Source organism: Adiantum capillus-veneris, chromosome 24 (genome assembly GCF_014529385.1).
Source record: "Adiantum capillus-veneris isolate H3 chromosome 24, ASM1452938v2, whole genome shotgun sequence".
NCBI lineage: Eukaryota > Viridiplantae > Streptophyta > Polypodiopsida > Polypodiales > Pteridaceae > Adiantum > Adiantum capillus-veneris.
The window spans coordinates 91,380,670-91,408,205 of NC_140954.1; the positions used below are offsets into that span (position 1 = coordinate 91,380,670).

General features: G+C 43.1%; 1 protein-coding gene across 3 annotated transcripts; it reads left to right on the forward strand.

Moving 5' to 3' along the window:
- Window positions 1–22,100: 22,100 nt before the first annotated feature.
- LOC147426755 (uncharacterized) lies at window positions 22,101–25,583 on the forward strand. 3 transcript variants are annotated; one of them, XM_086499039.1, is made up of 10 exons: window positions 22,101–22,239; window positions 22,339–22,420; window positions 22,503–23,963; window positions 24,057–24,093; window positions 24,180–24,299; window positions 24,380–24,499; window positions 24,643–24,741; window positions 24,833–24,892; window positions 25,010–25,149; window positions 25,246–25,583. In XM_086499039.1, the coding sequence occupies exons 2-10, from the start codon at window positions 22,347–22,349 to the stop codon at window positions 25,340–25,342; spliced, it is 2,208 nt and encodes a 735-aa protein (XP_086355165.1). In that variant the 5' UTR covers window positions 22,101–22,239; window positions 22,339–22,346; the 3' UTR covers window positions 25,343–25,583. The 3 variants fall into 3 exon arrangements, with proteins under 3 accessions (XP_086355165.1, XP_086355164.1, XP_086355166.1); XM_086499038.1 differs by having other exon boundaries at window positions 22,109–22,420; XM_086499040.1 differs by having other exon boundaries at window positions 22,112–22,420; window positions 25,010–25,104.
- Window positions 25,584–27,536: the final 1,953 nt, after the last annotated feature.

The following is a 27,536-nucleotide window of genomic DNA, read 5'->3' on the forward strand; positions in this document are numbered from 1 at the left end:
ATCAGCCCAGGGCATCGTTTTAGGGCATTGACCAAGCGAGCCAAGGTGATTCCCCTCGCCTTCCAAGTGACAATAAGGCGCTAGGCCTCACATAGACACAACAGAACATAAAGATTTTGATTTTCATATGTCTAGTAGCATTTTTGCTACTTTTTCTTGACACTTTTTTGCTTCATTGTTTCATTATTTAGCACTTTTTTTTAATTGCTTCCAACATGAGATGTTAATGGCAATTGGATTGAAGGACTAAAGCTTAATCATAGCCCTAGGTCATGTTAAAGATGAATGGAGTATTAAAACTATCACTAGGAGTCTAGGACTAATGAGAAATGAACCTACATTAACCTAAGGTCAAGGCCAATTACCTATGATTAGCACACATAAAACCTAATTTTTTGATGAGTTAATATTCACAAAGCAAAGTGTTGAAACTTTAGGATGCCTAGCTTCCGAACATGAAAAAATCGTAGCTTAGAAGCAAAATTTCACTTAAGCCAAGCAAGAGAATGAAAAGATGAATAAAAGAGCAAAAACATGGAAGAATTACACCTATTCATGCTCTTTTGAGCATCCTTGAGCAAGCATCTCCTTTGTGTAGAGAAGTCTTTTGATCTTTTTATTTGCAAAAGAAGCTGATTTGAAGCTAAGTGTAAACAAAAGCTACAAAAGCCACTTATTGAAAGCCACACAAAAAACATTAATGAAAACCTAAAGCTAGGGTCTGCATACCTGACTTTGCATACCTGACTTTGCCAAAGGGAAAAAACCCTAGGGAAAAAAGTGCCTTTGGTTATGCACATGATGCTCTAAAGTAGCAAATTTATGCACACATATCAAAAATGAGAGATAAAATGCTTCTACATAAGCAAATTTTGTATTTTTTACTATCTCTCAATGTATGACTCAAAAGTTGACTAAGTGTTAGCTCGCTTGAAATCTGGAATTTAAAACATGTCAAGAGCTAAAAAATAACGCAACTTTGATAAAATGAAGTGACTCTTGATAGCCAAATTTTACAATTTAAAGCTTTTCAAAAAGTTGGCTAACAACTAGCTCAATAAATTTTACAATTTTAGAGCACGCTATGAGCTAGAGATGACTGCAACTTGATGAAATGAAAATGAATGGCTCTCACTAACCAAAATATGTACTTGAAAGCTCAAAAAAGTTGGGTAAACACTAGCTCAAAATGAAAAAAATTAACTTTTGACCACGCTATGAGCTAGCATATATGCAACTTTTAATCCAAACAATTGGAATGGATCTAAGTAGCCAAATTTTGCAATATATTGCAATGATGACTCCTTCTTGGATCAATGAAATCACACACCTGCCACTCCCCTTCAAAAAAAAGCTCAATTGTTAGTGCTTTTAAGCATTTGGAGATTCAACACAAGCACTAAAATCATGCTCAATCACAAGCCCGAAATTTTACTATCCCATGGTCATTCATAAACTCTCAACTTTAGTGCTATGCAATAATTTGCAATCAAATCAAGCCCTTAAAAATGTAACATTTAACTCCAATTTGAAGTACTTCACTACAACAAAAATAGGTGCCTTCGACGCAGATTTCAACGCGCACCGTCGAAAACTGCGTCGAAATCTTCTTCCCAATGAAATCGTCAAAATACGCATCGATATCTACATCGAACGAACCTATTTTCGACACATATTTTGACGCCTGTATCAACGCGTATTTCGACGACTATATCAGAAAAAAAAATATTGGGCAGAGGACAGGCAGCGTGGCCTGTCCCCAATGAAAAGATGGACACAACCAGACTGCGTGTCCTCTGCCCAAGAAAGTGAGCAACACCAAAATCAACCGTGCTCGCGCAGAAATTTCGGCAGAGTTCCCTTCTTTTTAACATAAACTTTTCAAAAAAAAACCATATGTATACGCCTCCTACATGATATCCATATAGGATCTCACATGAGATTCAAGGCACAACTTGATGGAAGAAATGAAACGAACTTTGTGCAAAACCATAACCAAATTAAAACCATAACCATAAAGTTAAACATAACCATAAACAAAACAATAACTATAACCATAACGTCCATAAACAATAAACAATAACCATAACCATGTCTATACAAGAAAGAAACACAGAGATGTGTCTGTGTCTCACAAAACATATATAGAAATCCACTGATGACTCGTGTGTCACAACCTGCACACAAAGGGACAAGTCACAAAATTAGTATGATATTACTTCACATATACTTAATTAATTAAGTCAACTCACACATATTATTTGTCTCAATCAAACGTCTCACCTCAATCGATCAGCGAGACTCTAAGACCTCCCAGTCTGCAGGCTCTCCTGCGGGCAGCAAGATCATTCAATACTTCATAAATGCCTCTCTGATATCCATCTGTCTCCTCCTGGCGTGTCGGGGCTCGATGCATTGCAAGATTCTGCGTTTATACAAAAACCAAAGTAATTAAGAATACATGATTCATCACTCTTGAAAAAAAACGCCATAGCTAGGAATGGATTGGAAACTCACAAACCCATAGTGAAAGGTGTCGAAGCCTCCGTTGCCAAGATGAAATGTGCCCCTGGTCGTCCTACGTACCTCCGCGGCGAGACGCTGCTGTCTGAACCTCGTGTCCGCTGTCAACTCATCCTCCCTGATCTGCTGCCACAACTCGTGTGAGATGCCCGAAGGCTTCGACGAGCTCTACTTGAAAGCTCTATGAGCTGCATCTCGACGATGTTTCACAGTGTCCCATGCAACATTCGTGATCCACCTCCTCGGAAGCTCCTCTGAACCTAGAGCAGGTTGATACTCTCTCATGATGGTCTCCACTATATAATTGATTTTGTTGCGATCCTGATGAGACCAAGACGTCATGATCGTGCTAGAAAATTGCACCTCCACGAACTGGCGAATCCGTTGTCTCATCTCAGTCCCGACATTATCCATGTCAACCTGTCCATCTGGCCGTAGAGTATAGACCTTGGAGGCACTAGGATCGTGTGTCCCCCAAGGTGTCCGAGGTGTGCTAAGAGGTGTGTCGAGAGGTGTGTCTGGGTAGGACGGGGGTCGTGAGCGAGGAGGGGTCAAAGTATCTGTGGACCCTCCTCCACAGCAACCACCACCTCCACCTGACGATTGTCGAGATCGGCGAGTGCGCCTGTGCTGCGGAGATGCTGACGTACCTCCCTCTGCCGTACCCCTAGGTGTCGAAACGGTCGTGATGGGAGACGTTGCAGGCATCATACCCATAGGAGTCCCCTCCCCATAGGCGTCAGACCCTCGGGTGTGAAGCCCGGAGACTGGTACCCGTACCTCTGGCTATCCAATACTGAGACGCATCTGCTGGAGTGGGCGTCATCCGTGTGATGAAGCCCATAAATGCATCCATACTCATAGAAGCGGAATCTGGTGACTGGTCTGCCATACTAAAATCCTGCATAAATAAAATAAAAGAAAGCATCATAACACATTTGTTTAAATTAAGAAAGAGCTTAATTTTAAATCAACGTCTTCACACAAACACTTACAGGCCTTGACTAGTGAGGCATCATCGATAAGATCTTGCAGTGTATCATCGTCTATCTCTAACTGCAGACATAACTCTGCAACTCGTTCTGGCGGATTGTCTTCATCCATTGCATCTTCATCTACAAGTGTCATATCTGCCTCGTCACATCCAATAGCCAGCTCTTCCTCTTCTGGAGATATGGGTTCTCCGATCTGTCGAGCTGCTCTCACTGTCTTGTCCAACCAGGCCATTGTAGGGAATTCAGGTAGAGGAGGGAGATGGTCTGGCAAGGGTAAGCCTCTAGTCGTTCGGCTTCGCGTGAAATCGTGTCGCTCCTTATTGCGTCTCTCTTTCTCTTCTTCGTACCTTTCAAGCCATTTTTGCATCGGCTCTGAATTTAGCATACAGAACTTCATGATCTTTTCTCGCATGGAGTCTTCTATTTTCTTCGGCATCCCTTGCCCCTGTGGCTCCTCTCCCACCAATCTTGCATCCTCCTCATCGCTCCATAGTCGAGGCATTTCTGGGTCAGAAACGGATAGAAATTCGGTCATCAAGACAAGAGACTCTTGCACCAGCCATCCTTCTACCATGCTCCCCTGTGGACGCACTTTTTGGCGAACAAAACCCTTAAGTGTTTTCATGAACCGCTCTAGAAAGAACATCCAACGGCTGTGGACTGTACCTGCCACTGCAACCTCATCTACTACATGGACGAGAAAGTGCATTTGGATAGTTAGGCAGCTCGTGGGTAGATACTTCTCAATCATGCAAATTGTCTCAATGGAGTTAACCCTTACGACTGCAATGGATTCCTCTTGTACCTCCTTGGAAAAGATCCACCACACTAGCTCTGAAATCTTGTATATGCAGGACCGCACTATCTCTGGCTCTCTCTCTATCTTTACCTCTCTCTCTCTCTCTCTCTCTCTCTCTCTCTCTCTATATATATATATATATATATATATATATATATATATATATATATATATATATATATATATATATATATATATATATATATATATATATCACTCTCTATCTCTCTATTTCTCTCTCTCTCTCTACGTGCCCTCTCTCTCTCTCTCTCTCTCTCTCTCTCTCTCTTTCCTACACACACACACACACACACACAATGTAGCTTGAGAGAGAGAGAGAGAGGGGGGGGAGAGAGAGAGAGAACAATACTTGCGCTGTAGGTTTTCAAAGGCTAGATCTGTGTGCGCACTCGCAGGCGAAAATGACCGCCTGCATGCAGATTTGGTTTTTTTCCCCAAATTTTTTCCCGTCGATATATGCATGGAGATACGCGTGGAAATAGGCATGGAAATACGCGCCTTTCGATAGGCATTGCCACGTGTATTACCACGTATGTATTGACGCGTATATCGACAAGGGGTATGTCGATCGAAATGCGCGTGAAAAGGTACGGTGCGTTAAAATATTGCGCGTCGAAAAGTGCGTAACATGTTGTAGTGCTTGTCTCGACCATGCACCATCAATGTAACTTCTCAAACAAAGCTCTCCTGTAATGCCCAAAAGAATCTTTTCATTTTCTTCATTAGGTCATGCATAAACCAAGAAGATTTGTGCAATGACGCTTATTATGCATGGAAAATCTCACAAAATTAACACGCACAATTTATGCTTTGCTTGCTTGCTCTCTTAGTTAAATTTGACATACAAAGCCGAAGTGAGAAAAGAATATTGTTCAAGGAATTCTCACAAGATGAGTATGTTTGCACTCATGAATCAATTTTATGATACTTGACAAAATAGATAATGTCATCAAAAAAGATCTTCACATTTGAACCTCGTCATGAGTGACCAATCAAGGCTCATATGCCTATCGAAGCTTGCAAATGCTAGCCGTAACGACAAAAAATAACTCCATCAAGTGCAAGCAGATCCCTTTAATGCAAGATTGCTAAGCATTCAAATTGTTATCATTTGTAACAGTATCATCTTGCTTCTTTTATGTGAGAGGAGCTTCATGATTTTTTTATCAATTTCCAAGTCCCTTTGTACACATCTCTGGAGAGTATGATTACTCGGCGTCAATGAGTGTTCATGACTCAAGTTTTTAGGGAAAAGCGGGTGATCATGTGGGAATCACCTCTAAGAGAAACTTTTTTTTTTGAAAAATAAAAATAAACGCTAAGGTTACTTTATTTTATCTCATGCTTGAATTGTGGCAGTATGCGAGGACAAGTTGCATGTGTGGCACTATGGTGTTTCGCATTTGTGGGACCAGTGGGTCATGCTGATTCAGCAAGCCTAGCCAAGCTACAAGCAAACAGGCTTAGCCAGTGGGCATGAGGTGCGAACTTCCAACGCGCGTATGTGTGTGTGTGTGTGTGTGTGTGTGTTACGCCACTACGAGTAGTAAAAGTGAATCCATTAGACCCCGCCATCATGTGTGGTGTATGTGTGTGTGTGTAGTTTGTGGTTTGGTGACTGGTCTTGAAATAAGTCAATCAAGGAAAATCGTGGGTGGGTTTAGGTTTGCCAAAGATGGATGCCAGGAATGATTAGCAGGTTCTGGGGTGGGTTAGTGACCTTTATGAAGTGATTGGCAGCATCAAACAACCACAACAGTGGGTTTTAGCAAGCTGTTTACGAGCTGAGAATTGTGTCTGTGTGTGTAATAGTGTGTGCCAACGAGCAGTTAGCAAATTCCAATGAAACACATGGCGGGCCAGTGGTTGATGGCGCCAGGTTGGCATGGCGAGAGCATGCAGCTGAATAAAAATGGAGCAGGCGCAGCAGAATTTGTGCCGCCCAATTATATGCAACAAAAGCGGGGTGGGGCCAGCAATCCGTGGGCGATTTGGAGCTTTCAATAAACAGTTTGTGTGTGGATGTCTCTGGCTAGCATTAACAAAAAGCAAGGATGCGCCAGAAACGAGCATGGTGGTAAAAGTGCAGCGTGCATCTAAAATCGGCAAAGCCTAGTTGGCAACTTGGCATAAAGTAATTAAGCGCAAGGCAAAGGGAGCCCGTTATCAGTGGCTTGGTGCACACATGCTTGGAGAAACGACCTACTGAGCTAAAAGTGGCAAATATGGTGCCCTCTGTCCTTGTAGAGACTTCCCCTCTCACACACTCTCTAAGAATTATCAAGGAATTTTTTATGACAACCACTTCTATGCACAAGAAATCCACTGACATTTGAGTCCCAAGCATCGTGAAAGAGCTTCAATTTGTGACCACTTAATTCAATAATCAAATTACTTCTTCTTGCAATGTCTCACACTATTATCGTTTCAATAATTGGCATAATTGTGTCATAAATGCAATCACTAAGTCCGCTCTTGACCCAAAATGATTTAGGAACACACATCACATAATGGAACAGTTACGCACCTATAGTTCCATGCATTCTCTCTTCTCTCGTTCTCAATTCATGATTCCTTGTACGTACAATTTTCTTTAAAACACATGTATGCACAAAAAATATCAAGCTAATGCCTCAACTTACTTCAGATTTTTACTTATTTTGCAATGCAAACCAATGGGGTAACTTCCCTCATTTTCCAATCCAGTTCGAATTAACAATCATCGCAAAATTAATTGCTCATATCTCATTTCTCTAATAATCCAAACTTGGATTTGTTATTTGCTTTTACAAAGCTTCATGCTTGTGCTTATGGCAACTCATGAATGCACAACTTAATGAAATTTTTACCATATCAAATTTTCATACACATCAATGGTAATAAAATCATCCTCAATTGTATACAATTGAGTCATACCAAGTCATTTGATCATACACACCAATCTTTTAGGCCTTTCAATAATCATAATTGGTAATTGCTCCCAATTATTCATCCCTGATTTGGATATCCAATGCCATTGAGTAGGCGCACACCCAAATTTAGACCGAAATTTTATGCAAATAATCCATAATTTCATATTATAATGCTCAAATTGCAAACTCAATCAAGCAAAAGTGAATGCATGCATGCTCAATTTCTTAAAAATTACACTATTTTGACCCAATCAAGTAATGGACACACTCAAAAATTAAGCACAAAAGATCAAATTTGGCTCAATTGGCAATGCATCTAAGCTTACACCTATGATTGCACACACTTTTCATGAACATTTCACAATCAGAAAGCATTTTCGTGCCCCAATTGACCATCAATCATAGAAAATCAAGTGGTCTTGCCATAGGCACCACTACAAGAGGTTGTGTGCTCTTGTGACGCTGTTAGCGACGGAAATACACTGGGTTTTTATAACCCCCGGCGTCGCTAAAACCGTCGCTAGTAGCGTCGCTACGAGAGCGTCGCTATAACCGTCGCTATAGGCGTCGCTATATAGCGACGCTCATAGCGACGGTTATAGCGACGTTTACACAGAAGACTATAGCGACGCTCATAGCGACGCTACAGAGCCATAAATAGCAACGGTTATAGCGACGCCCGAGAGAATTTTTTTTTGGTGACAGGGCATTGAATGCCCTGCCACCCATCAACCATATTGTACTTGATTCACTTTTTTAAAAAAGTGCAAGGGTAGATAATAGACCCAAAATAGTCACCCACAAGACGCATTTTTGCAAAATTGACAAGCGTAAAATTGACAATTGTACACATCATAGGCAAAATGAATTGATTGGCAAATGTAATAATGACAATTGTACAACATCATAGGCATAAAGAATTGATTGGCAAAAGGAACTGCGGTGACAAATGTAATAATATACATGGTTCAAAAAGACGTATAAAATCCGTCTCATGATACATAAGCTATGAGAAACCCTAAACTAATGCTATCTAGCTACGGCTAAACTGACGTCGTTTAGTCAGACGTCTCATTGCGTCCAAGCGGCGTATCTGTCGGATTCTGCAAAAAAAGACAATAAGACAGCTTTCAGTAAGTATAAACATATAACGACATTTATAAAACAATACAAAAAATAGAAAAGAGTAAACCCTAATACTAACCATGCCGCCGCAAGAACTGAGAATGTCCATCAGGGCGTTAAAGCCCTTCCTGCCTGCGTACTCGCGCTCGTACGGTGTGGGATCACGTCCTGTCATCGACCACTGTCAAAACATACAAAGATTTCATTATGTTAGAATTAAAAAACTCATAAACCCTAAACTATCGAACATAAAGAGCAATGCGAAAACACTTACAAAATCGGCCTCAAATGATGCCCATCCACCGCTCCCCAAGTGGTGCGAGCTCCCTGCCTCTACTCGCGCTCTGGCTGCATCCTTTTGTTGCTTCCACTTGTCGGGATTCTCGCGCGCTGCTTTCTTTGCATTCTTCCAATCTTCTTTGGCCAGCCAATCTGGCCTGTTCCACCCATTCTTGATTGCTTTTTGCACTTCGGAACGCTTGTGTTTGCGGTATTCGTGCATTCGAATCTTCATCAGGTCTTCATTGAAGCGCTGATCCCGTGTTGGAACGGGAAACTCATCATGAAGTATGCTGATGACTCTGTTTTTTAAATCACTTGGTACTTCACTCCATTTGTTTAGTATGTAGTGTCTAAACAGCTGAGAGCAAAGACCACGCATGCGCGAGATCACCTTCTTGCTGTCATCATCCATGATGATGCCGCCGCTGAAGTCGATGGAGTAAGGCAAGCCCTCTGGCCGGTGACGTGTGAACTTGGGTGTCCCGGCAGGGGTCTCTAGCGGCGTGTCGATGGGGGTACGGACGTCAGGTGTCTCCACCGGCGTCTGGGGCCCGAAGCGAGGAGTGTCGAGTGGGGTGGCTCCTGGCGGAGTAGGTAGAGGTGTGTAGCTGCTAGGAACAGTCAGCCGCGCAAAACCTGGCGTAGATGGCGATGCTGTGGCTGGTGTGGGGGCGGGCAAAGAAGGGGAGGGTAAAGAGCCTCGTCGAACATGAGGCGGTGTGGAGGCATCGGCGACGGAATCCCCACAACAACCGCCACCGCCACCACTAGAGCGCCGGTGTCTAGACGAGTGTGAAGATCGTCTCGTCGACGCCGAAGCTTCGGAGCGCGCCGAATGCTCCGAAAGAGAGGGAGATGCGGATGGAGTAGGAACGCACGATGATGCGCCAGAGCGATGATGCTCCACGTACCACTGTCTCTGCTGCGGTGACAAAGAAGAAAGAAACTCCTCATCATCCATACCTGCATTAAACACACGAATATTTAAACTTAATATTGAATGAATAGAGTAGACAATGACGCAAAGACCATTAAATACAATGACGTAATGACGCATATAAATACAATGACGCAATGAATTGAGTGATAGAAGAGGCAAGTCGAAAACTTAGAATTTTCAATCAAAAGATGTGAGCGCGAGTAGAAAAGAGCGTTATACACCATGGAAGCTACTTAGAGAGCCAGAGCTTTTACAACACGGAGCAAAATTGTTCAAATACAATATTTGTGGCTTTAAGAGATCTCTCTCTCATCCTCGCATAACTCAGCATAACTTCCTATATCTATATAGAGCTCTCCGTTTAAACACATATCCTCTGTTTCATTTTGTAGCTCCTCTGCATGCACCCCATATAGAGTAGTAGCATCTTGATGCTCGTCTGGCACCACCGCAGCGGCTTCTGATTGAGCATCTTCTCTGATCTCCTCCATTGATGCCGTTGTTATTGGCACATGGTAGCCTTCATACGTCCTTGCACTACGAGGGGCTACCTCTATGACGTACCACCAGTTTGATGTAGACTTTGTAGGATGAAATATTACCTGCCAGAGCCACATAACTTACATGAGAGCTTTCAAGCACATAACTTGTAAAAGGGGGATGTTAACTATTTACATACTTACTTGTTCACAATGCTCTGGTAGTACGAAAGTGTCTCTTAGGTCAGTCCATTTCTTAGTAGAATCCACCTCAAGAAAACCAGACTCTCCTCTACGCACAGTAGCGTTGCGACCCTCCATGATTATCTTGAACCATTGCACGTCGAACAAGTCGACAAAAAATCCTCTGTAATCGATCCTCAAAATCTCTTGCAGCGTGCCGAAGTAAGTGAGTTCCGCCACCACAGGATCTGCATCAGAGGAACGTCGTCGACTAGACTGTTCAAATTTTGCCATGATTCCACAATCTTAAGTAAAACGCTTTTTGTCGATCCGTTCCACCCTAAAATATCGACCTTTACACCATGCTGCTGTGTATGACTTATACTACAACGAACAAAGATTATGAGTGGCCGTTCAAACGTTTAGAAATAAAGTCACTAGCATGTCGTACATTGCAAACTTACCTTGGTCGCGCAACCCCGAGAGTACTCCCAATCTTCCTCAGTCACTTCGTCACCGCATTGTTGTGCGCTTTTCAATTGGTTGTGCAACCATCTTAAGCTCATGAAGGTTGGTAGGCTCTCCAGACCCGTCGGATAGTGTATCGGTGGTCGTCTTCCCCGTCTCCACTCGATTCGTGCCCTTTGTCGCTCTTGCTTTGCATCCTCATATTGTGAAATCCACTTTTGCATCACTGGATTGTGAAGCATGCAAAATCGGTTGATTTTAGCCTCTAGATCTTCCGTCATCTTCTTCTCAACACCGAGATTGCACATGACAATCCCAGATATGCGCTCATCATCTATGGTTCGCCATAGCGTGTCCCGGGCTTTATCAAATCCGTCTAGCCACTCTCCAATGTAAACTAGGGACTCTGATACCAACCAACCTTCTGCCATGCTACCCTCCGGACGTGCCTTTTGACGCACATATCCCTTAAGCGTTTTCATGAAACGTTCTAAGAAGAACATCCATCTGGAATGAACTGTGCCAGGTATTTCCACCTCATCAACTATGTGAACAAGAAGATGCACATGAATGGTTAGCATGGTAGTAGGAAAATGTTTCTCAAACATGCACACAAGCTCCGGAGCATTTAGTTTGGCGAATGGTATGGAGTCTATGTTGATCTCCTTTTGTGAGATCCATTGCACCAGCTTTGCAAGTTTGTAGATTGTGTTACGGATGTCGAGAGACAAACATCCCTCAATAGCAACCGGTAAAATAAACTGTAAAGTATGTGCAGCAATGATATTAAAGTCCACATTTTATGCAATGATATTAAAGTCCACTATGAACGTACCTGACACATTTTATGCCAATCGTGTGACTTCAAACCGGTAAGCTTTCCGTCTTTAGTAAAACACGTTCGGAGCGAGTGCATTACGCCAGTGGGGGTCCACAAAGATCGAATGGTCTCTTTTACTTTGCGTTCTTGGGCTCCTGTGAAAATCCATGGTGCTTTAGGGAGTTTTATCGATCCATCAGACGCTGTTTGCGGCCAATATTGCTCCATACGATCCACATTTCTAAGGTCAACTCTGGCTCCCAAAGTATCTTTCTTGCCGGTCAGATGGTCCCATAGTAGATTACCCACATTCTTGAATATGTGCATTGGATCGAGCAAGTGATTGATCATGAGTCGGGGCCAGTATGGTAACTCGTACCATAGAGATAGTCTCTTCATCCCTGGAGGCAATCCGTCATCGCACATCTCCTTCTGCTCTAACCATGCTTGTGCAGACATCCTTGGTGGCTCTCTTCCCAAAAAGCCGTCGCGTAACACATGATTCTCTGGAAGATACGCTTGATGACCTTCGTAGATTTGCTTCTTCAGTGAGGGCGCCCTACGTGCATTCAGTCTAGGTCCACATGTGACACATGCTCTGTATCCACTTGTTTGAAGCCCTGCATGTATACACATGATAATAGATCAACTATGGGAAAAAACAAGATTTACAGTGTCTGAGTGAGGAGTGTCAATAGATCACCTGAGCATTCTGTTAGCCCGGGATAGTCATGCATGGTCCACATTAGAATGCCTCTGATCAAAGCATTCCGTCGTCCTGTGTGTCGGCTCATATCCACCACCTCTATGCCAATCCACAATTGTTGTAGCTCTTCCAATAGTGGACGAAGATACACATCCATATTCTCCACTTTATATCGCCCTGGCACAATCAAGCTTAGCCATAGGTGCCCCTTCTTCGTAGTCAACCACAGGGGAATGTTGTAGTTGACGATGACAACGGGCCATACACTGTAAGATGTTGATCTTTGACCAAATGGATTTACGCCATCCATAGCCAGGCCTAAGCGCAAATTTCAAGCTTCCCTGGCAAAATCCGACCATGTTCCATCTATATGTTTCCAGGCTGCGCAATCTGCAGGAATTCGTAGCACACCATCCGAAGATTTATTCTCCTCATGCCATGATGCTAGGGCGGCCATGGACTTACATTCGAAGAAATGCTTGATGCGAGGAAGCAGAGAAAAATGTCGCAAAACCTTTTGTGGAATTTTTGTCCCGTGGAGATCTACTCGATATCTTTCGGAATGACATTTCGGACACTTCTCCATGTCTATGTATTCCCCTCTGAAAACAATGCAGTCATTAGGACAAGCGTGGATAGAATTGTAATCCATCCCCAAGTTTCGCAAAATCTTTCTTGCTTCATCTCGGGAATCTGGCATCACATTGTCAGCTGGTAGTATGTGCTCTTTAAGCAATCTACACAATATAAAAATACGATACAGTCGTGTAAAAATCTATCAGATCATTATACATTTAGAGTTTTATTAAAGTAAACTAATTGTAATAGATCACCTGAAAAGCGCTGTGACGCTAGTGTCACTCCATCCAAACTTTGCCTGCATGTTGAGAAGAACCAGGAGTGCTTTCAATCTAAACATACGTGCTCCATTATACAATGGCGTATCGGCTTCACTTTTCATATCATCATAGATAAGCCTTTATGAATCCATGATCGTCTCGATCATTTCATCAATCTCGGGCTCAAACATTGCCTCGTTGGGAATGTGCTCTGCATGATCATCCCCCGAGCTGTCAGAGGCTACATCTTGTGGCCTCACATATGCTGCTTGACCAAAGCGCCTGCGAACACGTCTATTGGGTTGCAAGATTGTTGCTTGTTGGCCAACATCAGAGTCCGACGAGTTATAATTGGCAACAACTCGATCTATAATAGATGGATCGAACTCGCCAAATTCGCGAACGTGCTGCAAAGAAACACGTCTTGTCCATCGCACAGCATGCTTGCATTGATTACAAGGGCATAAGACCCTCGTTGAGAGATAGGTGTTTCGGTTGGACGGTCCCACATCCTCATCACTACTCATAATGAGGATAAAAATCTTATAACCTGGACAACAAATTTAATATTCTATTGGAATTCTTCGTCTTATCTCTCTCTCTCTCTCTCTCTCTCTCTCTCTCTCTCTCTCTCTCTCTCTCTCTCTCTCTCTCTACCTCACATTCTCTAGTCATGTCCAATCCCCGCACACCTCGGTCTAGAGGTGCACGGAGATCAGAACCACCAGGTTATAATCTTGTCTTTATTGGTCAATACCTATATTTGTGGGTACAAGAAATCTACAGACCCACGTCTACATGATACTGCATGTAGTGGACAAAACCCCTTTGCCTCTTCTCTAGCTGTAGCACTTCACAGCATCTTAACATCTTTTCACAGTAGATCTTTTCACTGTTCGTCTAACTCTAAACCCTAAACCGTAAGTAATTCTTGCGTGGACTCGATCTAATGTAAATAAGCGTAAATCTAACTAAAAATAAACCTAAATCTAATTTAACGTAAGTCTACATCTAACCTAATCTTTAACGTCTTTTGGGATAGTTTCCTACGACGTTAAAACTCTCTTCTTCTTGTGTGTGTGTGTGTGTGTGGGTAAACCTAAATAAACCTAAGTTAATCTAATATAACATAAATCTAAATCTAACGTAAATTATGCTATATTAAAAATAAAGAACTAAACTAACAGGGATTATAAGAACCTTAAAACTGATTTAACACATAATTTTTCACATAACTCGGCAAGAGTTGGCATTCTCATCACTAAAGATGTGAGAGTTAACTTCCGGCGGTGACGCTGCCTCATCTCCATCCAAATCTGACGACAGCAATTGGCCCTTTAGACCGTTCTTGCTCTTGTTACTAACTTTGAAGTTGCTATTGAATGACTAGAGGTTGTCTAGATGGTCATTGTGTCGGGGATGTAGTGACTCTTGCCGCCCTGAAGATCCACCTTCTTCCCTATCTTCTGAAGACATTTCACCAGTACTTTTGGATCGACGGAGCCCACCATGAGTGAAGGCAGCAATACCCTATATTCCATTGAGGGCTTTCTTCACCCGCTTCATGCAGGCATCGCAGTCTATGGAGACCTAAATCTAATCTAATATAACGTAAATCTAAATCTAGCATAAATAAACGTAAATCTAATTAAAAATAAACATAAATCTAATCTAATTTAACTTAAATAAACCTAAATCTAATTTAACGTAAGTTTACATCTAACCTAATCTTTAACGTCTTTTAGGATAGTTTCCTACGATGTTATAACTCTCTTCTTCTTGTGTGTGTGCGCGTGTGTGGATGTGTGTGCCAATAAAAAGAGATAAATGGTATAACCTTTCTATCACCCATGCCAAGTATGATAGATTGGTTATGTCATTTCCCTCTTGAATAATAGGTCTTGAGTTCAACTCCTCGTCGGCTAGATCTTTAGGTCTTTTAATTTTAATTAGTTTCCTACGACGTTAAATTAGTTTCTCTCTCAATGTGTGTGCGTTTTTTTGGATCGTATGCATGTTTTCTCTCTCTTTTCCTCTCTCAATGTGTGCGTTTTTTGTTTATGCATGTTCTCTCTTTCTTTTCCTCTCTCAATGCGTGCGTTTTTTGTTTATGCATGCTCTCTCTCTCTCTTTTTCTCTCTCAATGTGTGTGTGCATTCTTTGTTTATGTATGTGTGTGTGCGTTTTTGTTTATGTTTGTACTCTCTCTCTCTCTCTCTCTCTCTCAAAAACAATATGTGTGTGTGTGAGAGAGAGAGAGAGGGAGAGAGAAAGAGGGGAAGGGAACATGAGAGTGAGGAGATGGAAGGAGCATACCTGGCTCTCCTTCCTCTCCTCGTGTGTGTGTGTGTGTTTGTGTGTGTGTGTGGAGAAGAAAAAGAGAGAGAGAGAGAGAGAGAGAGAGAGAGAGAGAGAGAGAGAGAGAGGGAGAGCGTTACCTGCTCCTTGCTTGAGGGCGCCGAAAAACTCAGATCTGAGATTTGAGTTTTTGGGCGCGCTCTGTTATTTTTTTAGCCCAGTCGGCGTCGCTATGAGCGTCGCAAATTTCCAAAGAAATTTGCGACGCTCCAAAGAAATTTGCGACGCTCGTAGCGACGCCGGGATTTTTTTTTTTGAGCGTCGCTGTGTGAGCGTCGCTAATATGAATAGCCTCTTGTAGTGCATACACACTCAATTTTTGCCCAAACTTTTGGCAATTAGGCTTATTCAATGATTGAATTAGCCTAGCATACACATCAATTACATGATTTGCATACTCATGTATCATCAATTCCATCAATTCCTATGTATGCACACGTACACTCAAGATTAGGTGTACACACACTTGAAATTTTTGACAGTTTTTTCCCTCTTTGGTGTATGCACACACATGAATTCTTGATGAGAATCAAGCATTATTTGGATACACACAAAGTTCATTAGTCAAATTTTACTATCAATTTCATTTCAAGTGAATCAAATTAAGTGCAAAGTGTAGGTCAATTTGTGTTACACACCTAATTTTAGCAAATAATTAGCAACATTGAACCTCATTAATCAATCAAGAATTGACATAACAAGTGAGTGCACTTACATCGTAATTACACTTCAAGCTATTCCTTTGATCCCCGCGAAGACGCATCATTGCACACACAAGTGTGTGCACCATCAAATCGGCTCCAAAGTTGACCGTTTGTAGGTCAAAATCAAACACTCAAATCATCAAATTAGGCATAAATTGGTACAATTAACTTGATTAGAGTGATGATTCCACCTCTTACAAGGGGATTTCACATACTTTACACTTCAAATGTTAGTGGTTAGGTTAGCAAGTTTAGTCAAAATTAATAGAAATTAGCATAAAATTAGTACAATTAGCATGAAAAGAAGCGAAATTAGTAAGGGTTAGCATGAAATTAGTGAAATTGGGGGTGGAATTGGGAGTTTGGGGTATTCATAACTCAGCATTAACATCAATTTCTTGCACAACATCATCAAGTCAAACCAAAAATTGAGTTACATACTCAAAAACTGAGAAATTAGTAATGAAATTACTCTATTCTACACATCCTAAACTCACTAGCTTAAGTTATCGATCCCCAGCAACGGTGTCAAATGTAGGGAGGCGTTGTAGCACGACCTAGTCGCAACCCACAAAATTGTCAAATCGTGGATCTGCAACCCGGCTAGGGCATGGAAGCACGAGCATAGGATGTATAGACATAGAGGATTCAAGGGATCCTTCTACTCATCATAGAGAGAAGCCATGGAAAGGGCTTCCTCTAATCAACTACACATTCCTACTTGCTAATCACTTGCACACAATCATGTGGTTGAAATTAACCTCACATTAATCACTCTAATCACATAACTACACAAGCATGCAATTAACATACCTACTCTGCATTAGTGTGTCCATTCCGGTACAACCCCTCAATGCGACTACGTATGCACACACACTAACCGCACACCTTGTAGAGAGAGATGAAGAGAAGGAAGGCATAGCCCTCACACACCATGGCCAATGGTGTGGATAGAATAGATTAAATCAAAAAAGGGATTAGAGATCTACCATCACTCTAATACAATCTCACTCCACATAATCAAACAAAGAAGACTAATAAAAAAGAGAGTGTAATTGATTATTAGAAATCAAGAGCTACATGGGCATGGAAAGCCCATGAGCCTTATGACCATCCACTCTACAAAGAGAAGAACTCACCCAAGAATGACTTCTCATTAAGTATAGGGATCTTTTATAGCTTTGGGCCTCAAATCCTTCAACTATGGGATAAATTTGAGCTCTTTAGCCTAGACTTATACAACTTTGGAACTCTTAAATGAGCCCAAGGCCCTATACAATAAAAAGGAAATATTGTGCACTATAGCACATCCACATCTTGGTGCATAATTGGTGTAGCCTGTGTTAGCCGCTGCTAACAAAAACATTATCACCCGCTTAAAATGTCCCTTTGAACTTGTGAGTGACAATGGTACCCATTTGATAAATGAGGTAATTAAAGAACTCATAGTGAGCTTCATGATCTCTCTCCACAAGTCTACACCTTATTATCCACAAGAAAATGGCCAAGCTAAGAGTACCAACAAGGCTCTAATCTCTATTTTAACAAAGAAAGTTGAGGCTCATCACAATGATTGGGATTTAAACCTTACGCCAGCTTGATGGGATTATCATATTGCATATAAAGTGGCCATTAATTGCACACCGTTGAAGATGGTATATGGCCAGGAAGCAGTTATGCCATGGGAGTTTCTCATTGCTAGTCTTTGTGTGACTACTGAAGAAGACTGGGATGGTAATCCCCTAACCGAGCGTCTATATATCCTTGGGAGGTTAGCTAAAGAAAGGCAATTGGCTGTGTACAATGCCCTTGTGGAGAAAGATAGAAAAAAAATTGATTTGACCACCATTTGAAAAACAAGGATATCAAGGTTGGAGATAAATTATGTACGGGGTCTGTAACAAAAAGACAAAGTTGAAATACGCTAGCAAGGGACCGTATCGCATATGTGAAGTTACCCCGCAAGGTACCATTTGGGTGGAAACTCTAGATGGAGTTGAAACTATTGGGTTCCTCAATAGGAGTAAATTCAAAAGGTACTATGACCCCCTAAGCCAAGAAAAATTGCAAGCCATCCATCAAAAGAAGGTAGTTAAGGAACAAGCGGATTAAGAAGATAGAAGCTAGGGTTGAGGCTCGAGAACGACAACAACATCTTAGACACCAAAGGGAGGCTAACTTGGGAATCACACAAGAAATATTTGGGGAAACCGATGAAGATTCCTTAGAGTCTGGACCACCTCCACGATATCTAATTGAACTAAATAGCCCCCTATGGGAAGGTGCTGTATAATGCCTTGTTAGACACATGTGCACAACAAAATTTGTTATCCTATGGAATTTGGTGCCAGGTAGGGAAACCACCCTATCATAGAGTATCATATAAGTTAAGGGTATTAATAAGAAGAACAACCATTGTTTTTGGGACCTTTGAAACACTTGTTGCCTATGAAAATGGGAGCATAGACTAAAGCTTTTTGCTCATGCCGGTTCAAACGATGGAAGGCAACCTACACCTAGGATACAAGTGGACGATGGCAACCAAATGCACTATTGACTGGGGGATTGGGAGTGTCACAACACATAAACCAGATCTTATCCCTACCATTCCATAAAAATCACCTATGCTATTGACTCTGAAGAAATCTCGAGAGTACCAACATTCACAAACCAAAGCCGTTCAACTAACCTCGTCAACTGCTCACAACTCTAATGTTTTAATCCCCATAGTTGAAGCACGTGGTAATATCGCAAGTACTCAACGGGCTTTGCCTAAGAGTACACATCAATGGGTCCCCAAGGCCTCATTACCAACCCCTTCAACTCTTCCATCGATTTCAAGTAACCATTTTTGTAGAATACCACCAACCCGCTCTAAGAAGGTCAAGGTTACGTCACACTGGATTCCTAAAACCTTATTAGAAGGCCATGGATATTATGACAGGAATGATCAAATTTGGGTCCATAAACGTAAGTTATTTTCGTCTATCTGACCCGCATCACCACATACGTTTGACTCTGCAGCTCCGATCTTGGTTGAGGATCGTGGCAAAGGGAAGATTCCAAAATACTCCACACTTGTTCCAAAGTTAGCTTGGATCCCAAAGCGAGATCAATCTCTTCCGTCTAGCTCCTGGTGATCTCACGTTAGGGACCAACCTCCACAACCTATATAAGGAGGCCCTTGTCATGCATTTGTGGGGGGAATTACATGTAGATAATCAAGGGGAATATACACATCACAAGATACAACACTCACAAAGGGGGGCAACGATACTCACAAGAAAACATTGGGAGACATATGAGACATGTGGTAGCACACATAGAAGAGAATACACACAAGAATACTAGCACACCATGAATATGCATTGCAAAGCTAGGCCACATACACCGGTAGAGAAGGAACTTTGGAACACTCAAGTGTTTGACACTAATACAAGCTCTTTCTTAGAGGGATGCCATGAGATTTCACCATTACACCAAGCACAAGCATACATTCTATAACTAGGGATCACCTAAGCATAGAGCAGCCACCATGCCTCACACTCCACTCGCAAATCGCATGCACCATTCTCTCCACCTCAACGATGCAAGCACCTAAGCAACACCATCCTATTTTGCTTAGCATAAGCACGAGAATGTCTTGGGCCTTTAGCTGTGAGAGATGCTAGAGAGGAGAATAAATATAGAGAAAAAAAAACAACAAATGCCCAATTGAACACAAAATCTATTGAATCTATGATAATCTGTACAAAATGGTCACAAAAAACAAACAAAACTATGGGTAAAGATCTCAACATGAGCTCTAGCTCCAATACACAATGAAAAGCTATTGCTTAACTTCCAATCGATCATAAACTCGGCTCCTGCTAGATGTATACTCAAGCCCTAACAATGGCATACACTAGACCTTCTTAATTATCACAAATTAGCACTAGCTTTAAGAATCAACATCCATTACTTGCCCTCGAGCTCGCCCTTGCCTTCCCTATGTCATCACAAACCCAATTCGTCCACAAGAAGCCGTAGGAGCCCTCCTCCCTTCTTTGTGTGTGTGTGTGTGTGTGTGTGTGTGTGTGTGTGTGTGTGTGTGTGTGTGTGTGTGTGTGAGAGAGAGAGAGAGAGAGAGAGAGAGAGAGAGAGAGAGAGAGAGAGCCGCTGCCCGAAAACACCCCCAATTATTTCCTCTTCCCCTCTTTGTCACGCGCGCATGAGAGAGAGAGAGAGAGAGAGAGAGAGAGAGAGAGAGAGAGAGAGAGAGAGAGAGAGCTCACCCAATTTTGTTCTTCTTCCCCTTCATCGCTTCTTGTTCTTCCCCTTTGTCTTTCTCTTTGTCTTGAGAGAGAGAGAGAGAGAGAGAGAGAGAGAGAGAGAGAGAGAGAGAGAGAGAGCTTTGTCAAATAAAACATCTTCGTCTTCTTGCCCTCTTCCCCTTCGTCAAGAAAGACAAAGAGAGACTCGAGTGAGAGAAAACTTCCCCATCCTCCTTTCTGTCCGACAGCCAGAGAGCCTGTGAGAAACCCTCTTCTTTCTTCTTCCCTTCTTAAGGAGAAGTGTGTGGGTGCGGGGAGCATGCATGTTGTGGAGGAGGAGATGAGACAGAGTGGATGGAGCTCAATACAACAATATGTTGTGGTCCCTTATTCTATTAGATAATCTATAATATTATAAAAGGGGGAAGGATTCCGACCCCTTCCCCAAGACATATCGACTCCTCCTTGCTTAGACCAGCCTCCGACAGTGTGGCTTGCAGCCCAAGGCCCTCAACGCACTTATAGAGAGAGAGAGAGAGAGAGAGAGAGAGAGAGAGAGAGAGAGAGAGAGAGAGAAGGCCGCCATAATACTAGTATAAATAGTAGATGCGTTAGTGGGTTGTCTGGCCGACCACTTTGTTGTTACCCTAACAACCTCCCACCTAACGGCCTCTCTCTCTCTTTCTCTCTCCCTCTTTATTGTGTGCACACAGGGGCTTCTCAGTTTTGGAGTTTAGCCTTCATGTCGCAGATTTTGACACGTGTAAAGGGCTCCCCCTTCCGCCATATTATGTTAGTTTAGATGTGTTGTGGAGAAGGAGAAGACGAGACAAAGAGTGGATGGAGCTCAGCACAACAATATGTTGTGGTCCCTTATTCTATCAGATAATATAAATAGGGGTTATATGCGTAGTGGGTTGTCTGCCCGACCTCTAGGCTATTACGCTAACAATCTCCCACCTAACGACCAATGTGACCTAAGTGGAGTAAAGCAAAGAGTCCCAATCTTTGTATGATCTTAAGAGCATCTACCCATGGCAGAAATGGAGGAGTATATTGTCTCAAGCTCACATTACCAAGAGGCTCTTATTTGTCCACCAAGCCCTTCATGTTTTTTGAGCAGTGTATATCTCCCCCCCACCCCAACCCCAAAAAAAACCCTTCTTTTTTGGGAGTGGTCTTTCCTCATCTATAAGGGACATGGGTGGGGGGAGATGGGATCGACGGAGGAGGGAAGACGAAGGCACAAAAGGGTAAGCTAAACCGTTGGATGACAACTATATCCGAAGTGACATATATTTCAAGCATCACACGCTAGCACTTTGGATGGAGTAGCTATCTCATAGATTGGAGGTGTTGGGTTCGAGTCATGGGGTGGGTTGTAAGGTTAGTTGTCTTTTGATCTGTGATACGTGTCACACGTCGTTGATCCCACCACTACTACGCATCTCACTTATGGTGGACAATTCAGGTGTTGGGTTCGAGTCATGGGGTGGGTTGTAAGGTTAGTCGTCCTTTTGATCTGCGATACGTGTCACACGTTGTTGATCCCACCACTCCTACGGTCCACCGGTGGACACTGCCACTGGAGGGTGGTCTTCCTTTTAAATGTAGTAAAATAAAATAAAATTTCTTGTTGACCCAAAAAAAACCACTAAGAATGTAAACGGCTCCTTACATAGCGAGCGCACCGTTGAAGTTGAGACGTTGAGAGGTAGACACACAGTCTCCCACAAACACACACGAGAGCCGTTGGTAAGTTTGAAATCCAACAAAACGAAGCTCCACTTCCGCAACACAGGTTTCCGTGGACCTCAACAGAAGCAGCCCAGGTGACTCTCTCTCTCTCTCTCTCTCTCTCTCTCTCTCTCTCTCTCTCTCTCTCTGAGTGTACGCGCATACACCCTCATCGACATCACCAACAACGACAGACATCAAAATGGCAGAGGAGCCACCTCCACGATCGCTAACTACTGATTCTCGCATCGCTCCCTCCGAATTCAATACCAAGAGGTATCACTACCCTTCCACTTGCTCTGCATCGCACGTCTTCCTCCATCAGCAATAATCATTTGATGCATTCATCTCATTGCAGCTTCTCCAACCACACCAATATGGCCTGCAAAGGAGCGCAGCGCAAGATTCTCTCTCCTCCAAATGCTGCAGAAAATTGCAATCCCAACATCAATCAGGGGTCTTGTAAGCGTAAGATCAACAGCTCTCCTAGAACTGGCTCAACAGATCAATCCAATGCCAGTATCAACGCATCCAAGCATCAGCTCGCAGGCCAAGCTTGTGCCGATTTCAATCTGATTTCACCTCCTCGCAAGCATATGTGCGGCTTAAAAAGGTGTGCATCCAAGAATCCAGAATACGCAGTACCGGCGACGGCGATTCCAAAGAAGTTCTTGGTATCAAACGGGGGCGATTTCGACTCACAGGAAGCACCAAAGACGTGCGAATGCACAAACAAGAGCGGGTATTGCGTGCCGGATGATCAGACAGCCAGCATGAGGCCTTGCAATTGCATGAGCCCCCATGATACTGAGCTGCGGAGGTGGAGCTCTGATGATAAGGATTGCAGATCTCTTGTGGAGGTTGGAACTCCATCGCCGTTCTCCCATCCTAGGGAAGCCGCGATCGTTCCAAATTCTAGTCAGAGCGATGCTTTTACACAGGTTTCCACAAAGGCTGCCAATTGTCTAGAAACTGCGCATCGTGAAAATGCGCCCATCAAATCTTGGAGCTGCTCGAATGATTATCTGAGCCTCCAGGCAGGCGACGGTAGTATTCACTCTCAGAATGTTCGCTCTGAGGTCCCAGGATTAGCAGCTGAGAGCTATATTGACGGAGCTGATCGGGAAGGAGCAGCGGTCTCCCCGAGTCCCGAAAAAACAGGAAACTGGAGGCTCAACGCCGTTCTAGAAGCCTTTGGAAGCCTGTCGCCAACAAGGGAAGGTCGAGTGAAAACACTTGTGCGAGCGTTCGAGAGCCTCTTGTCAGTCAAAGACAAGAGTAATCAGGAAGCAGGAAGCAAACCCCGAAGCTATCCCCTTCAGTTCTCGTATCTAAGCTCCGATGGAAAGGAAAGTTCGAATGAAAGGGGGACGGAGGATGGGGGAACAACAGTTAATGAAGAAAATGGGATTGATGAGCCTTGGGGAAGGCTGCAAGACGCAGAGCCTATTTACAATCAGCAAGAACACACGACTAACGGAGGACGTGGAGATGAGAAGGATGGCGTAGCAGATGGTATCAAGCAGCAGCTGGGCAGATATGAGCGAGTAGAAGCAGATGAAACTGGGGATGGATTGGGCGAGCAAGGATATGCTTGCTCACCTGCATGGGGAACCTCTATACAGGAACAAGCTTCACGTTTTGAAGTCCTGAAGGAAGAAGAGGGCAAGCAGGAGAGGCAGCAGAATCTGCATCATGAACACGTAATTAGTGTGCCTCAGGAAAAGCTGCTCAGTAATCAAAAACCTCGCGCTGAGTTTCGGCGATACTCATTGCAGAGATTCAGCATGGATGGGCACTCCTCCACTGCTGCGGCACGGTTTGTCCTGAAAACCCTCATTTGAATCCCCATTTTTCCTTTCACATCTGCACTATTCAATAACATTTCCTGCTATGTCATATTCCAATGCAGGAAGAAAGTGTGCAGCAAGAGTCGCAAACCCTCACTGGTGAGCTTTGTTTTCCTTGATATTTATCAGTTCCATAACTTGAATCAGGAACATCAGAGAAATATGATGGTGGGTGCATAATGCAGGGCTCCAGCTCATGTGCAATGCCCCCTTCTCGACCACCTTTAGCACATAAAACTCAGCTGCTACCTCCACCGGAGAAGCCCCGGATTTCAAAGCCACAGCCTTTCAAGCTGCTCACTCAGGTATTAGTGGCGAAAGACTCTGCCTGTGAGCAGTAAGCTCCAAGTTTTAGAGTTTAAATCATGTTCATGGCTTGATGCAGGAAAGGGGTTACATGAAGGAGCAGGAGTTTGTGGCAAGATTGAAGAGGTTAATTGAAGAGGAAGAGAAGCTTCGTGTTCCTCTAGCTCAAGGGCTACCCTGGACGACGGATGAACCAGAGGCAAGTCACTCTTGTTACTCGGAAACAAAAATTTGATCTGCTACGCTCTGTAATGGAGGACTATTTTGAAACATTGCATCAACATAATTTGTTTATGCCAGTTCTTTGTTGAAGATTCTTATTAACAATTAGCATGTTTCCAGATTCCTCAGAAACCGCCGGTGAAGGAGAACACAATACCACTAGATATCCATCTCAACTCTGATCAGCGAGCTATTGAACGGGCAGAGTTTGATTGCTTTGTGAGCATCCAACCTGAAACTGCATGTGGGTTTTCCCTTACTTATTTATTGCAAACATTTGTTGACGGTGCTGCCACTTTGTTTTTGACAGATTGCTGAAAAACTTCTCCACATAGAACAGCGAAGAATGGAGGAAGAAAAGCTAAGCAAGGTGAGTGTAAGCAATCATCATGTCAACATTGAGCTACGATTTAGTTAATTCTGTGTGAGGGGAAGAATAACTAGCTACTCTATATGCTCATATTTATCTGCTACTCTGATGCAATAGATAGCTGAAGAGGAGGAAATTAAGAGGATGAGGCATGAGATGGTTCCCAAGGCCCAGCTAATGCCATACTTCGACCGGCCGTTCCGACCTAGAAGGTCCAATCACTCGTCTGTTTCTCAATGCACCTATCTCATCACAAGGTTCTATAGAAGCTAAGTTTCAAACTGGTACGCACATGTACAATTATTTTTCTCTCCTTCAACTGACAAGAACCCATTGTATTTGGGATGTATCAGGTCCTCCAAGCGACCGACGATTCCAAAAGAGCCACAGTTCCAGCTGAATAGTAAGCAATCAAAACGTCAGAAATGTGTATCTAGCTCACTTTGCTGAATGTGTATCTAGTTCTGTACTTTGTATCTAGAACTCTGATCACTGACAATATTCTATTGTCCGAGCCAAGCATTGACAATTTTGCCATTGTCAGCAAACTAAGAATGTTGGCCAATTTTACCCAATGGTACTGAGAAATATGCAACTTGCGAGGCAAATTGACAAAGAAACTGGTAGTACATACATAATTTTTGGCGTTGTAAAGATGACTTGAAATACTAACAATATTCGTTGATTGCTATCTTTTGTGGTTCCGATCTCTCTCTCTCTTTCATTGCCAAATGCACGTCACATCGTTATATCTCTGTTGTTTGGAGGCTTTGTTTGTAGGCAACTTGGGAAATCCTTTCTTTTACTCTCTCTTACCTACCACTAGTGTGGCCGGCGGCCGAAGGCTCTCTCTCTCTCTCTCTCTCTCTCTCTCTCTCCCTCCTCGCTGTTGTCGGAGATGCAGGGTCACACTGCCGGATGTAGCAAATTGCACGACCTAGCCCCCTGAATGTCTCTCTGCTTAATATATAGAATAGATTGATACTTGGCTCCACATATTTTCCTCCTCCAAAACATTCATTGACTTTGTTTTGGGGTAAAAAGCTCTCGAGAAAGAGAGACCAACTCAATACCTTAAGAAAATGCTAGGACAAAAAAAAAAAAATTGTCCTCAACAAAGTAGCCATATCATAGCCACACTTTCTTTGCCTTTGCCCCATGGAGTTTGTAGGAATGTTGCTCAATAGACAGAGCTTGAGCAATAGGAATGTTCCAACATTCAAAAGGTTTATAGTAGTAGCCGAAATATTAGAACTTTGTCATTGCTCAAAGAGGCACCACATGCGCAACTAGTTGTGGTTTTGGACAAGTGAGCAACGGCTCCCACCCAGGCTGATGCTTCTCTACTCATGACCTGCACCTAAGTAGGCATGCGTTCTCTCTCTCTCTCTCTCTCTCTCACGAGCTCATGATATCGCTGTATTAAAATGTGCAATTTTTGGGAGAGTGTTTTAACTCTAGTTATAACGCTCTAGACCAAAGAGTGTAAGTGTGTTTCGGCGGAAGGGCACCAAATGGTCTGGGTTGTTGCAGAGGGACTAGCATTGGCAAATCTATGGCTTTTCCAGTAAGTGAGCAACGGCTCTCACCCAGCTGATGGATGCTTCTCTGCTCATGACCTGCACCTAAGTAGTCATGCGTTCTCTCTCTCTCTCTCTCTCTCTCTCTCTCTCTCTCTCTCACACACACACACACACACACACACACACACACACACACACACACACACACACACGAGCTCATGATGTTGTCGTAGTCTATAATGTGCAATTTTTGGGAGAGTGTTTAACTCTAGTTCTAACGCTCTAGACCAAAGAGTGTAAGTGCGTTTCGGCGGAAGGGCGCCAAATGCTCTGGGTTGTAGCAGAGGGACTAGCATTGGCAAATTTATGGCTTTTCCAGTAAGGAAAAGGGTTGAAAACTGAAAACACTAGCTTCTATGGCCGATCGAGCCCTTTTTTGGACTTTTGCCCTTCCGCCTACTAAGAGCTTCTTGGTGGATTGGCTACCACTCTCATACCCTTCGAGGTGGACTTACGAGCTTGCCACACCAAAGTTATTTGATTGGTTTTGAACAAGGGAGCGTCGGCTCCCACCCGGGCCAACGCTTCTTTGCTCATGATCCGCTATTGCTCAAGAGGCACCACATGCGTAGCTAGGTGCGGTTTTGGACAAGTGAGTGACGGCTCCCACCCAGGCCGATGCTTCTCTGCTCATCATCTGCACCTAAGTAGGCTCTCTCTCTCTCATGATGTTGTCGTAGTCTATAATGTGTGATATTTGGAGGAGTGATCAACTCTAGTTCTAACGCTCTAGAGCAAAGAGTGTAAGTGCATTTCGAGGAAAGGGCGCCAAATGCTCCGGGTTATAGCAGAGGGCCTAGCATTGGTAGATTCGTGGCTTTTTCAGTAAGGAAAAGGGCTGAAAATTGAAAACACTCGCTTCTATGGTCAATTCTAGCCCTTTTTTGGACTTTTACCCTTCCACGTACTAAGAGCTTCTTGGTGGATTGGCTAGTTGGCCTCCATTTCGTGAAACGCACTAACATTCTTTGGTGAGAAATAGACTAAAACTTCTTGTGTATGGTAGGTGCTAATATGTATTTTTGCCAGTTGTTGGTTCATAACTCCCAAAAGTTTTTGAT